Genomic DNA, 12,479 nt, shown 5'->3' with positions numbered 1-12,479 from the left:
GCCTTGGAATATATGAATCTTCCAGTATGTTACATGGCTCCCTGCTAGTGGCTGGGTCAGAGAGGATAACAATCAACTACTGCAGTCAGTTAGTGCAGCTCCTCCTTGACTGTAGGTGCCATGGTTCCAAGCTGCAAGGATGAAGGCTCTGGGCTCACCCCCGGCTGGCTGCAGGGCCAAGTAGTGGGGGGCAGGGGAGTTGCTGCAGGCTCTGGGCTCATGTCCAGCTATGGAGCTGTGTGGGGGTTTGTGCAGCTGCACTCGGTGGAATTTCTCGCCTGAGTTTTTCTTTTAGGAAATTCCACAGGACCAGGATGGGGCAGAGGTTTGCCAAGGACTGCACTCGGGTGCTAGGAGTTGGCCGCAGGCCAGCCACCTGGGCCACCTTCCCCTTGCACAATTGCACCATGATGGTTTGTGATCACAAGCCCAATTGCCCAGACTCCCACCTCCATTCAGTGCAAAGGACGGATGGGAACAGGGTTGCGTGGTATAACAAGCAGGCTCAGAGGGCATTGTGGGCTGGAGGCACGGACCACTGGGTGGGTTCTTTGGCCTGTGTGTTGCAGGAGGTCTGCCTAGCTGATCTAATTGTCCCTCCAGGCCTCAACATCTGTGAATCTGTTCAACATCCCTTCAGTCCACGGCCCTTGCCTCTTTCGCGGCACCAGACAGACTAGCCTGCCCTCGATGGGGAACTGAGAATGAAAGCTGGTGGCTGTTTCACCAGATGCAGCCCCGGAAAGGGAATTTGGTGAGCTTGTGACTTGCTGCAGAAAGGGAAGTTGGGGCAAGTGAAACTTGCTCGAAGCTGCGTGGTGTCAGCTGGGTGAGCTGCTCCCGCCTGCTGCGAGTGGCTGGCCTTTGCGCTGCAAGCTCACTTCCTGAGCAGGGGCTCATGTTCACTGCACGTGACACCCCTGGGGCAAATCCCTCCGTGGCACAGTGCATCCAGGCACCAGGCTGAATACAGGCTGAATTCATCCAGGCTGAATACACCTGCTGCTGCTCAGGGCAGCATGGCAGGAATTTCCCACAATCCTCTGGAGCTGCTATCCTCTAGCATGCTGTGGAGCAGCACAGACCCTTCAAGTGGCCAACAAGGGCAGCCCATGGATGGTTGGAGCAGCTGGGCTTTTCTGGGGAGGCGCTAAGGCCCTGCCCCTAGTTTTAGCTTCGAGTCCCACCCAGAAGAGGCTGCTCCTGGGGCCGGGCTAGGGAAGGGCAGGTCCAGAAGAGGCAGGAGCTGGGGTATCTGGATGGGCAAAGGGGGTAGGAGATTGGGGGAAAAGACATGGAGCAACCAGTAAAAGGGGAGATTCAGCACATAAGTGAGGCAGTGCTGGGTCTAGTAACCCATCATGCGCCCGATGGGCAGAGATGGCCGCAATAGAGCAGATGGTGAACATACCAAGCAGAGAAGGAACCTGTATCAGACGCCTGTCCTGACAGGCACCTTCCCTGGTGATGGCACTCCCACCAGGTGACTGGGTTTGGGGGAGCTGTGTAGGGCCTGGGGCACTCTGTCAGCTGTAGATTTCTGAGCCCATTGCCCCAGGGCCTGCTGGGCTGGCAGAGCTCACTGCAGAGACCCCGCTTGGCGTGCTCTCCTGTGGACTTGCTCTTGTGCCGCCTGGCCTGGTCATCCTCTTCAGGATATAGTAAGGATCCCCCTGATGGGGGCTGACTGGAGACCAGGGCCAGGCTGAACATCAGCACTGCAGCCCACAGGATGCAAGTATAGACGGGGCACTCTCCCCTGGCAGTCAGTGCTGGCTCAATGCCTCAGGTCAGCACTAGGGGGCGCTGTGTTGAGATCCTTTGGGAACTCCAGGCGCTGGGCCTTGAAGAAAGCTCCAAATATCGAGAGCTGGGTAAGATTGGCACTTGCTGTGTCCGTGCTTACGAGAAAGGGGAGCAGAGGCCATGCTGCCCCATCCCCATCCCCACCCCATCCCCAAATGCAGGCTGCTCTAGCTCTTTCCCTCTGAGATTTCCCCAGCACCTAGAGACCGCCAAGGAGATCAGGACCTCCTGCCTGGCAAAGGCCAGGACTCTCCCTGCCATGTGACCCTGGGGAGGTGTGGGGGCAGTTCCTGTGATCCCCTCCCATCCCGGTGCACCACCAGGCCAAGATCTAAGCCTGTCTTTGCCCCCTACTGCAGCTAGTGACTGGGATTGGTTCCCTCCCTTTATATGGCCCTCCAGCAAGTATGTGTGTGTGCGGGGAGAGGGTCAGCCCCATCTTGCTGCCAGGGGATCAGAGCCAGTTTGCTCACAGCACTGACCCCAAATTGACCCCAACACCCTTGGGGAACCAGCAGCACCTAGTGAGGGTGCCACTTCCCGCTGGGGCAATAATGTCCCCTTACCTCTGCCCTGCTGGGTGCTCACCTCGGGGGGGGTTTTCTGAGCGAGTCTCCACTGCTGCCCCTGCAGGGGGCAGAGTTAAGGAGATGCAGGCAGAGTTAAGGTGATGGAGGGGCAGCGCCACAGCTGAGTCCCCGCACCAGTAGCAAGTGCCCTTGTATCATCACAGTATTCCAGGGTAGAGGCTGTAACGGGGCGTCCCTCAAAAATCAGGTCCTGGGGGGCAGGGGAACGTGGGGGGGGAACGGATCGTACCCCTCTATCTCCATCCCAAGGGGCAGCCTTGATGGAGGCAAGAGCGCGGAGCCCGGCCGGGCGGCTCCTGCCACTTTAAGAGATGATGCCCCTCCCACCCCTCCCTCCTGCCGAAAGGGGAAGTGCTGCCCGCTCCCTCCCCCGCCGCGGGTCCCAGCCCGGACCGGAGCCTGCGGAATTCGCCAGCGCCATGGAGTCAGGTACCGGGGCTGCGGCGGCTCCTGCGCTTGATCCCCGTCCCGCTTGCACCCTGCCCCTGCTTCCCCTGGCCCCCGTTCCCCCCTCCTGCTCGCCCCATTCTCCTCCCTCCCAGCCCAGGAACCCCTGCACCTGCCCCACGTGCTCCCCCCCCCCGCCCCGGTGCCTCTTGTTGGGGCAGAATCGGATCAGTCTTGGGTCTTTCTGTGTCAGTCGGAACTTCCTGAAACCCGCCCCCCCGCCCCTCCACCCTGTCCCCAAACCAGGGGGCTGCGGGTCGGGAGTGAGGGGTGCTGGCAGAGCAGTGTGGGGAGCCCAGGGCTGGGATAGCAGGGGGCTGTCGGGAGTGAGGGGCGCTGGCGGTGCTGTGGGGGAGCCCAGGGCTGGGATAGCAGGGGGCTGTCGGGAGTGAGGGGTGGCGGCAGAGTAGTGTGGGGAGCCCAGGGCTGGGATAGCAGGGGGTTGGGAGTGAGGGGTGCTGGCGGTGCTTTGGGGGAGCCCAGGGCTGGGATAGCAGGGGGCTGTCGGGAGTGAGGGGCGCTGGCGGTGCTTTGGGGGAGCCCAGGGCTGGGATAGCAGGAGGCTGTCGGGAGTGAGGGGTGCTGGCAGAGCAGTGTGGGGAGCCCAGGGTTGGGATAGCAGGGGGCTGTTGGGAGTGAGGGGTGCTGGCGGTGCTTTGGGGGAGCCCAGGGCTGGGATAGCAGGAGGCTGTGGAGTGAGGGGTGCTGGCAGAGCAGTGTGGGGAGCCCAGGGTTGGGATAGCAGGGGCCTGTCGGGAGTGAGGGGCGCTGGCGGTGCTTTGGGGGAGCCCAGGGCTGGGATAGCAGGGGGCTGTTGGGAGTGAGGGGTGCTGGCGGTTGTGGGGGAGCCCAGGGCTGGGATAGCAGGAGGCTCTCGGGAGTGAGGGGTGCTGGCAGAGCAGTGTGGGGAGCCCAGGGTTGGGATAGCAGGGGCCTGTCGGGAGTGAGGGGCGCTGGCGGTGCTGTGGCCAGGTCGTGGCACTTTTCCCCATTCCTGTCTCTGTCTCCTGTGTCTGTGTCCATGCAGGCGGCAATGTCAACCCAGCGATGGAGAAGGACCCCAATCACTACCAGGAGGCCGTGGGCAATGGAGTGGCAGCTGACAGACTGGTGGCGGGAGTTGGTGACATGCCTGGCCTGGATGTGGGGGTGAGACCCCAATTCCCTGCTGAGCCTGTCTGGCTGCGCGCTGTGTCCTGGCGGCTGTGGGCTGAGGAAGGTCAGGGCCAGGCTGGGCGAGGGCCAGCTGGGCCCCTCAGTGCTTCCAGCAGTCACATGGCTCCCAGCCCAAGGGGTGTCGCTGTCTTGGGGAGGGTGGGGATGGGGATTGGTGGGCATGGAGGGCAGCTGCTATGCTGGCAGTTCCAGAAGTGCTCGGCAGGGCCCCAGCATGGAGCAGTGTGGGGAGCAGAGTGAGGGGCTGGCCCCTGGGAAAAGGGGTCCAGATTCTGGCCCCGCCTCCCTCATAGCCTGGTTCTCCTCAGCTGGATGACTTTGTGGGCACCAACCTTGACTATAACGAGGAGGAGGAGGAGCGCAAGTACTTCCGCCGTAAGCGCCTCGCCGTCGTCAAAAATGTGCTCGCCGCCAGCCTGGGCGGGATGCTGACCTATGGCGTCTACCTCGGTATGGCCCGCCCGTTGCCTTGCTCCACCCACTGCCCCCCAGGCATCTAGCGGGGTATGGCCTGCCCCCTGCCCTGCCCTGCCCCCCAGGCGACTACCTGGGTATGGCCGCCCACTGCCTCACCTCTGTCTCCTGGCCCCACCCATTGGCCTCCAGCCTGGATGGGATGCTGGCTTACAGGATCTACCAGGGTATGCTCCCCCACTGACCCTGCCTCCTGGCTGCCCCCCCAAACCCTCAGCCTGGGTGTCCCCTGAGTATGGCCGACCCACTGCCCTGCCTCTGCCTGGCCCCACCCACTGCCCCTACCTGGGCATGATGTTGGGATATGGCATCTATCTGTGTACAGACCACTGTTCTGGGGACCCCCTCCCGCTAACTGTGCTGCAGGGTTTTTCCTGGCCGTGCCCCCACAACTTTTCCTCTCCCTCCCCTCCCCTTGCAGATAGCTGCTGTGGGATCATAGAATATCAGGGTTGGAAGGGACCTCGGGAGGTCATCTAGTCCAACCCCCTGCTCAAAGCAGGGCCAATCCCCAATTTTTGCCCCAAATCCCTAAATGGCCCCCTCAAGGATTGAACTCACAACCCTGGGCTCAAACCACTGAGCTATCCCTCCCTGCCTCTCCGCTCGCTCCCTGGGTCATGTGTCGCTGCCTCTCCAATCCCAGGAAAGTGTGGGGAGGAATGGAGGTGGGTCAGATCTCAGCCTGATTCCCAGCATCCAGGGCCCATGCATGGCGGGCCCTCAGCCCTGGTAACTTCCCCTATCCTTTCCCAGCTGCCCCATCCTGCAGGGGGCTGGGGAAGAGGCCCTATCTCTCTGGGTTCAGTTTCCCCCATGTGCTGGGCTGGGCTCGTGGGGCGCAGGGCAGGATTCACCCTGGTGCGTCCGGCCCCACCAGGCCTGCTGCAGATGCAGCTGATCCTGCACTACGACGAGACGTACCGGGAGGTGAATACAGCAACATGGGGCTGCAGGACATTGACAGCAAGATGCTGATGGGCATCAACGTCACCCCCATTGTGGCTCTGCTCTATACGCCCATCCTCATCAGGTACCTGCTCTGCCCACCAGCCCACCCACACTCCAGAACCTGAGAGATCCACCCCCCCCCCAAGCCAGCTCCTGCTCTGGTACCCCCTAGAGGGGAAAGGCCTCATGTCCCATTCCCTGCCCCCTTGAGCCAGTCCCTGCCCTGGGCTGATCAGAGCTGATGCCCCTGCCCACTGAGCTAGCGCCCCCTGTGGTGAACAGACCCACGTCCTATCCCCTGAGCAGACAGAGCCCCACGTCTCCCCATGGGGGAGGAGGGGAGGGATGGGGACATGGGGGTCCTACTGCTGACCCGGCTCTCCATGTGACTGCCCAGGTTCTTTGGCACCAAGTGGACCATGTTTCTGGCCGTGGGGATCTACGCCCTCTTCGTCTCCACCAACTACTGGGAGCGCTACTACACGCTGGTGCCCTCGGCCGTGGCCATCGGTGTGGCCATTGTGCCCCTCTGGGCCTCCATGGGCAACTACACACTCGGTAAGCTGCCATGGAGCAAGGCCCTGCCTGCTGGGGGCGGGAGGGGTGTTTCTGCAGGGGGATTGGTGCTCGGGTGTTGGCGTTCCTGGGGAGGAGGGTGGGCACTGTGTGACTTATGGGGCTGCTGCTCCACACCCTCCCTCCCCCATTTCGTGCTCACAGTTGCCCCCTGCAGGATGGCGCAGAAGTACTATGAATACGTGAACTACAAGGAGGAGCATGTGCAGGAGCAGCAGCGTGCCCCACGCGGTGCCTACAACACCTACATCATCGCCTTCCAGAGCCTCTTCTACGGCTGCTTTCACGTGAGGGCAGGGCCTGAGGGTACAGGGGAGGGGGCAGGAGATGGGCCAGGGGCTAGGTGTTGGCTGAGCAGGGAGGAGGTCTGGACCTTGGGGGCTGGGGGTACTGGGGGAGGGGGCAGAGAGGTGGCCCATTGTCTAGGTGTTGGCTGGGCACTGAGGCATCGGTACTGGGATGGCATGGGTAAAAGCAAGGCGCTGGGGAGCGGGCAGGGGGGTGGGCTAGGCACTGGGGCTGTATTGGGGGGCATGGAGCTAGGCTGGACGTGGGAGGAGAACTGGGGGAGGCTGGGCGTGGGGGGGACACGGGAATAGGGAGGGGGCTGGGCGCGGGGGGCAGTCTGGCTGTAGCTTGGTTCTCATGTGCCAAGTCCAAGAAATGCAGCTGGCTGTGCTGGCACAGGGCCTGGCCTGGGCAGTGCTGGGCCTCGTGTCCCAGCACAGAGCTGCGGGTGGAGTGGAGTGTGCTAGTGTGGCCGGGCTGGGGTAAGAGACACCCCCCCCCACACACACACACGGGACAGGCCCGGCCTCACCTCCTCCCCATTCCTGTGTTCCCTGAGCTTCGTCTGCGCCCAGATGCCCATGCTTTCTTCCTGAATTCGTACCTGTACGACCTGAACCACACGCTCTGCAATGTGAAGCACTGCGGTGAGCATCTGCGGAGGGGGCGCTTCCTGCTGGCAGAGAGGCAGCGTTGCCCAGCCAGTGCAGACTGGCTCCTCCTGCCCCATTGCTTATCCTTGCCACTTCCACTCCCCTCACCCCAGTGCTCCCACCTGTTGCTCCCTGACGTGTCCCCTGCGCGCTGCCCCTGCCCCCTCCTCGCTGCCGGAGCGCCCGCCCTGAGTCCCACGCTGTCCTGTAGGTGGGGTTCTGGGCGCCCCCTGCAGGCCGGTTGGGCTGTGACGCCATGTTTGCTCCTCAGGCACACTGAGCAAAGGCATGCTCCCCGGCTTCAACGCCACCGTGCTGCAGAGCCTGCCACGCAGCATTAACCTCATCATCGTCGAGAGCGTGCTCATGGGCGCAGCCTTCCTCTCCATGCTCATGGTATGGACTGGTGGGGTGGGGCAGTGGGAGGCCTTTCTCTCCATGCTCATGGTATGGACCGGTGGGCGGGAATGGGGCAGGGCTTTCCTCTCCATGCTGTGCCACCCCTCTCCATGCTCCCCATGCAGAGCTCCCAAGGTGGGTGCGATGAGGTCAGGGAGCCATGGTGGGAGCTGTGGAATGGGGCAGTTGCTGGAGAGGGGATTGGTCTCCTCAGGTCTATGGCCCCCACACCCAACCTGACCCACAGCCTTGGCCAGCTCCTCCATCACTTCCCTAGCTCACCCTATGCAAGGAGTGGCAGTGCGGGGTCCCTTGGAGCGGGGTCCCTACTCCTCTGTGGTTTCAGGGTCTCCTGTATTCACCCCCCCGCCCCCAGGTGCTGATCCTGTGTGGCTCAGCTTATCGCCCCACGGAGGAAATCGACCTGCGCAGCATCGGCTGGGGCAACATCTTCCAGCTGCCCTTCAAGCACATGCGGGACTATCGCCTGCGCCACCTCTTCCCTTTCTTCATCTACAGCGGCTTCGAGGTGCTCTTCGTCTGCACCGGCTTCTCCCTGGTACAGCTGCGCCCATTTCTCTGGGGGTGGGGGAGGCCACAGCAGAAGGAGTGGAGTACGGTGCTCTGGTGGGGGGCTGGGCACAGGCAAAGGGGTGGGGGTCTGCACTATGGGGGTGGGGCTGCGTGTAGCAGAAGGGGTGGGAGTTTGGATGGGGGTGCCCTCTGGCAGGGGTTGGGGGAGCAGGGGGACTGCCCTCTGCTGGGGAGCAGGATTGGGAAGGGAGGCTGCACTGGCTGAGGGGGGCGCTGCACTTTGGTGGGGGCTGGCCATGCCATGCTAACCAGCATCTGTCTCCCCCCCCTCCCCCCCCAGAATTACGGCGTCCTGCGCCATTGGCCTGGAGAAGCTGGCCTACACTCATCATGGCCTATGGCTTCTCGGCTGCGGCTTGCTCCAGCCTGGCACTGTCCATGCTGCGCCTGCCCCCGCCAGGCCCCACTGCTGGCTGGAGCTGCTGCCCATGCCATCTTGCTCATCGGCTTGTTCTGCTGGGCACCCCAGCCGCGTGTCCTGGACCAGGCCCCCCTGCTCTACCTGGTGCAGCGCTTTGGGGGCTGGGCAGCGCCCTGAAACAAGACCAGCCTCAGCAGTGAGTAGTGGGGTCCAGGGAGGGGAGGTGGGGTGGAGTGGAGCCCTGGGCCCAATGTCAGCCGGACCCTGCCCGTCGCTCCCAGTGATGCATCCACCCCCATGGGAGGCAGCCCAGTGGCTCTGTAATGGGGCTTGGGCCTGTCTGTGCAGTTGGAAGTCCCCCCCTCTCCCCTGGCTCCAGGGGACCGGGAGCTGTGACCCTTTCCAGTGTGGGGGAGGAGCCACTGTCTGATGCCTGCTGTCTGTATGTCTGTCTGTCTGTCTGTCCCCCCACAGCGCTCCTGGGGATGCTGTACCAAGACAAGGAGCGCCAGGACTTCGTCTTCACCATCTACCACTGGTGGCAGGCGCTGGCCATCTTTGTGGTGTACCTGTGGTCGGGGCTGCCCATGAGGTAAGCGAGGGCTGCTCCCAGCCTGCTCTCCAGTGGGGCAGAGCACAGGGGGCTGGGTCATGGGAGGTGCAGGCCTGAGGCCACGATCCCCAAAGGGCGTGGGACTGATGTGGGACAGGATCCATTTTCCCCAGCCGTAGGGGCAATTGCCCTGCTCCCCAGCGGGGCCGTGAGGACCTGGAGGCTTGGACGGATGGGCTTTGGTTCTGGATCAAACTGGTTCTGGATCAAACTGGTTAGTTATGGGCCTGGCCCTGGCCTCAGTCAGGACAAGCCCCTTCCTGGAACTGCCTCTCCCATCATTTCCCCCTCTGGGGTGAGGCAGGCAGCCTGGCTCAGGTGGTTGGGGGGGGAAGGGGGAGGGAGAGTCCCAGCCCTACCCCTGCTCAGCCTGCGATCTCCCTTCCCCCAGGCCAAGCTGTCCATCATGCTGCTGACCCTGATGGCCTCGGTGCTCTCCTACTTGTGGATGGAGCACAAGCTGGGGCAGCACGTGCTCTACCGTGTGCCCAAGATCCCCAAGCCGCGGCACAAGGTGCGGGGCTACCGCTACCTGGAGGCCGAGAACTCAGACGAGACGGGCTCGGAGGGGGAATCTGAGCAAGACAGTGATGGCTCCCAGGAACAGCAGGCAGGGCCTGGCGGGCAGTGGCGCCAGCAGAAGTGTGCTTATGAGCAAGCACTGGGGGAGGAGGATGGGGAGAATGTGGGCTAGGGAGCCCCCCATGCCCACCACCATCACCAACTCACTGCAGCTTTCCCCCCATCTTGCCCATTGGCTGTGGTGCTGGATTGTCCCCACCGCACTGTGCCAGCCGGACCTGGCAGCATCTCCCCACCCTCTTCCAGGCCTGGTGGGAGGGGCCTGGAGGCAGAGAGAGGACCCCGCACACCAAGGTGACCCGGTGACTGCTCCAGAGGGCATTGGAGCCTTATTCCGCTGGGACTCCCAGCCTACTCTACAGAGCAGGTTTGCTATGGGGCTGTTTAGCATCTGTCCCTCCGGGCTGCCCCCAGAGCGCCCCCTGCACTGGTTGGGGTCTCCGGGCCTTGGTGCTGTTGGAGCTGGTCAGAATCAGGCCCGGTCTCCTGGGGCAGGCACCAGGATTATGTCAGTTCTGGACTGTGCTTGGTGCTGTCTGTAATGGGCTGGGACGGGCCCAGCCCTGGGCAGTGTGTGGAGAGGCTGGTGCACTGTGGAGTAGTACTGTGTTACCATGCTGGATACTCTGGGGCTTGGGATCTGCCCCCTGCCAAACGTGGAGTGGCTGGCACTGATCATCGCCCTTTGTGCGTGGGCACCAGGCTGTTCCCATCTGAAAAGGGCAGCAGTTGCTTTTCCCAGCACATATGGTGCCCACATAAGGGGACGATGCCAGCCCCCACCACTGCCTTCTCCTGACAAAGCAAGGGAGGGGCATGGAGAGCTTTCTGCCAGCGCCCCTTTCTAGGAGGGGAAGGCCCAGCCCCATACTCAGCAGCCTACTGAGGACTGGTATCTGTGTGGGACGGGGAAGCCCATGAGGCCAGGCCAGCCTGGGCTCTGGTGCTGTAAAGCCCTGCCCTGCAGTAGAGGAGCTGTGATTCCTGCTGCTCGAGCTGCTTTTCCCCGTCCGTGCCCTACCAGCCCCAGCAAGAAGCAGAGCATACCATGTCTGCAGGCCCGAGTTCTGGGTACTGGACGCTGCCCCCCACACCTCCCATGTCTACTGTGCTTTGTAAAGGCCCTTTCCCAATAAAGATCTTCTCTCTGAGCTGCCGGGACTCTGTGTATCTGGGATGAGGGGACTGCTGGGTTGTGTTCTGGGTGGGGAGGTCACTCACAGGCCAGATGCCCGTGCACATTGGCACCCTGGCCCAGACCAGCTATTGCTACTTGGGGTTCATAGTTGCCTTGCCAGGCTGGCTCCTGGCAGGCAACCCACGGGGGGAGTGGGGCACTCTGCGAAAGGAAGGAGGCGGCAGGAGGGGGCACTCAATTCTGATCTTCCTCAAGAGGAGGGTGAAACAGTCTGAACCATAATGCTGGCCGGGGCGAGGTGCTGTGGCAGGGCTGGGACTTCGGGGACAGCTGCTGCCTACAGACCTGGCTTGGCATGGACTGGGTGGGCCATGTGCTCACTAGGCACGGGGCTGTGGGAGTGGATCCTACAGCCCGCGCTCCCCAGAGCAGCTGATTCAGCACCCCACCGTGGAGGAGCTAGGTGTCACTGGCCCCTATAGGCTATTTTCAATCCCTCTGCCAACCTGGAACTGCCCCTGCTCCAGCCATCCAGACAGGCACCAAAACACCCCAGCCATAGAGTGGCCCATCAATTACAGAATATGGTTTAGGTGGTTTTCCAGCCCCAGCCAGCCCCTCATGCCTTATATCATTTATGAACAGCCCCCATGCCCAAGGCCCCCTGCCCTACAGCCTGGGCAGCTGTGCCCCCAGGCCGTTCAGAGGGCCTGATAGGCCAGACGAGCAGCTTTCCACACCCACCGGGCCCAAGTGCAGCCCCAGCGGGGAGGCAGGCCCTGTGGGCTGAGTGGGGGCATGGACACATGGGGATGGGGCAGAGAAGGCAGCTTGGCTGGAGTTAACCCCATGGTGGGGGCAGAGCGACAGAGGTGAGCGCTGAAGGAGAGGAGCCAGGTGCTGCGGAGGGGAGGGAAGCTGCCTCTATGCGCACTCACCCTCTCGCTGCTGCCCTGGGCTTGCTCCCCCACTGCCACGGCTGGAGGCCAGGTTTTGGGCACTGGGCTGCAGCTTTGCCCAGGCTGCCTCCCCATCTCTCTTGGCAGAGCCCCTTGGATGTGCCCCATCAGCAATGAGGCAGGATGATGCTTGCCAGGCTGGGCTTTCCACAGCCCCTCATTGCACGGGGCACAGACTCACAAGAGGATCTAACAGCCTACCCCCTGGCTACCCGCCTTGGGAAGTGCCTGACACCCTGACCCTCAGCTCCTGCCCACTTGGGGTGTGCTCAGCACCCTGACCCTCAGCTCCCCACCGATTTTGGGAGTGCCTGTCACCCTGACCCTCAGCTTCCCCCCCCCACACACACACTTGGGGAGTGCCCAGCGCCCTGATCCTCAGCTCCCCCACCCTTGGGGAGTGCCTGTTACCCCAACCCTCAGCTCCCTCCTGCGTCGGGGAGTGCCTGACAACCCAGCCCTCAGCTCCCCCCCCTTTAGACCCTCAGCTCCCTCCACCCCAGGGAGCACCCAGTGCACCGTCCTGCCACATCCTGCCTAGGGATGTGTCCAATCCCCCAAATCTCAGCTCTGCTCTTGGGGAAGTGTCCATAGTCCAGAGATTAGGGCACTCCCTTGAATAGATGGGGGGGACTGGACCTGGGTCTCCCACCTCCCAGGTGAGTGCTCTCGCTGTGCTAAAACTCGCAAGGCAGTCCACCACCGTCACCTCCCCCAGCTGTTTTGTGACTCAAACCCTTTACAAATGCCAAAACAAAGTGGACCGGGTCGAATGACATGTTTGGTTAGACTAAATAAAAAAATGGATTTTTTTTTTTTTTTTTTTTTTTTTTAAATTTTGGTGACACTTTTTGCAGTTTTTCGCATTTGGT

General features: G+C 62.4%; 1 protein-coding gene across 1 annotated transcript; it reads left to right on the top strand.

Annotated features, from left to right (window-relative positions):
* The first annotated feature begins 2,675 nt into the window (after nt 1–2,675).
* UNC93B1 (unc-93 homolog B1, TLR signaling regulator) lies at nt 2,676–10,661 on the top strand. The gene is given in 17 exon segments (XM_038405852.2): nt 2,676–2,825; nt 3,871–3,992; nt 4,328–4,469; nt 5,374–5,424; nt 5,427–5,526; nt 5,842–6,002; nt 6,165–6,306; nt 6,862–6,890; nt 6,893–6,955; nt 7,233–7,357; nt 7,737–7,919; nt 8,235–8,246; nt 8,248–8,277; nt 8,279–8,344; nt 8,346–8,511; nt 8,790–8,906; nt 9,318–10,661. Coding segments are annotated over 17 exon segments (1,932 nt in total). The 5' UTR covers nt 2,676–2,707; the 3' UTR covers nt 9,623–10,661.
* Nucleotides 10,662–12,479: the final 1,818 nt, after the last annotated feature.

This window comes from Dermochelys coriacea, chromosome 6 (assembly GCF_009764565.3).
Source record: "Dermochelys coriacea isolate rDerCor1 chromosome 6, rDerCor1.pri.v4, whole genome shotgun sequence".
Lineage (NCBI taxonomy): Eukaryota > Metazoa > Chordata > Testudines > Dermochelyidae > Dermochelys > Dermochelys coriacea.
The sequence above is the reverse complement of the archived record's forward strand: the minus strand, read 5'-3'. Positions and strand labels throughout refer to the sequence as shown.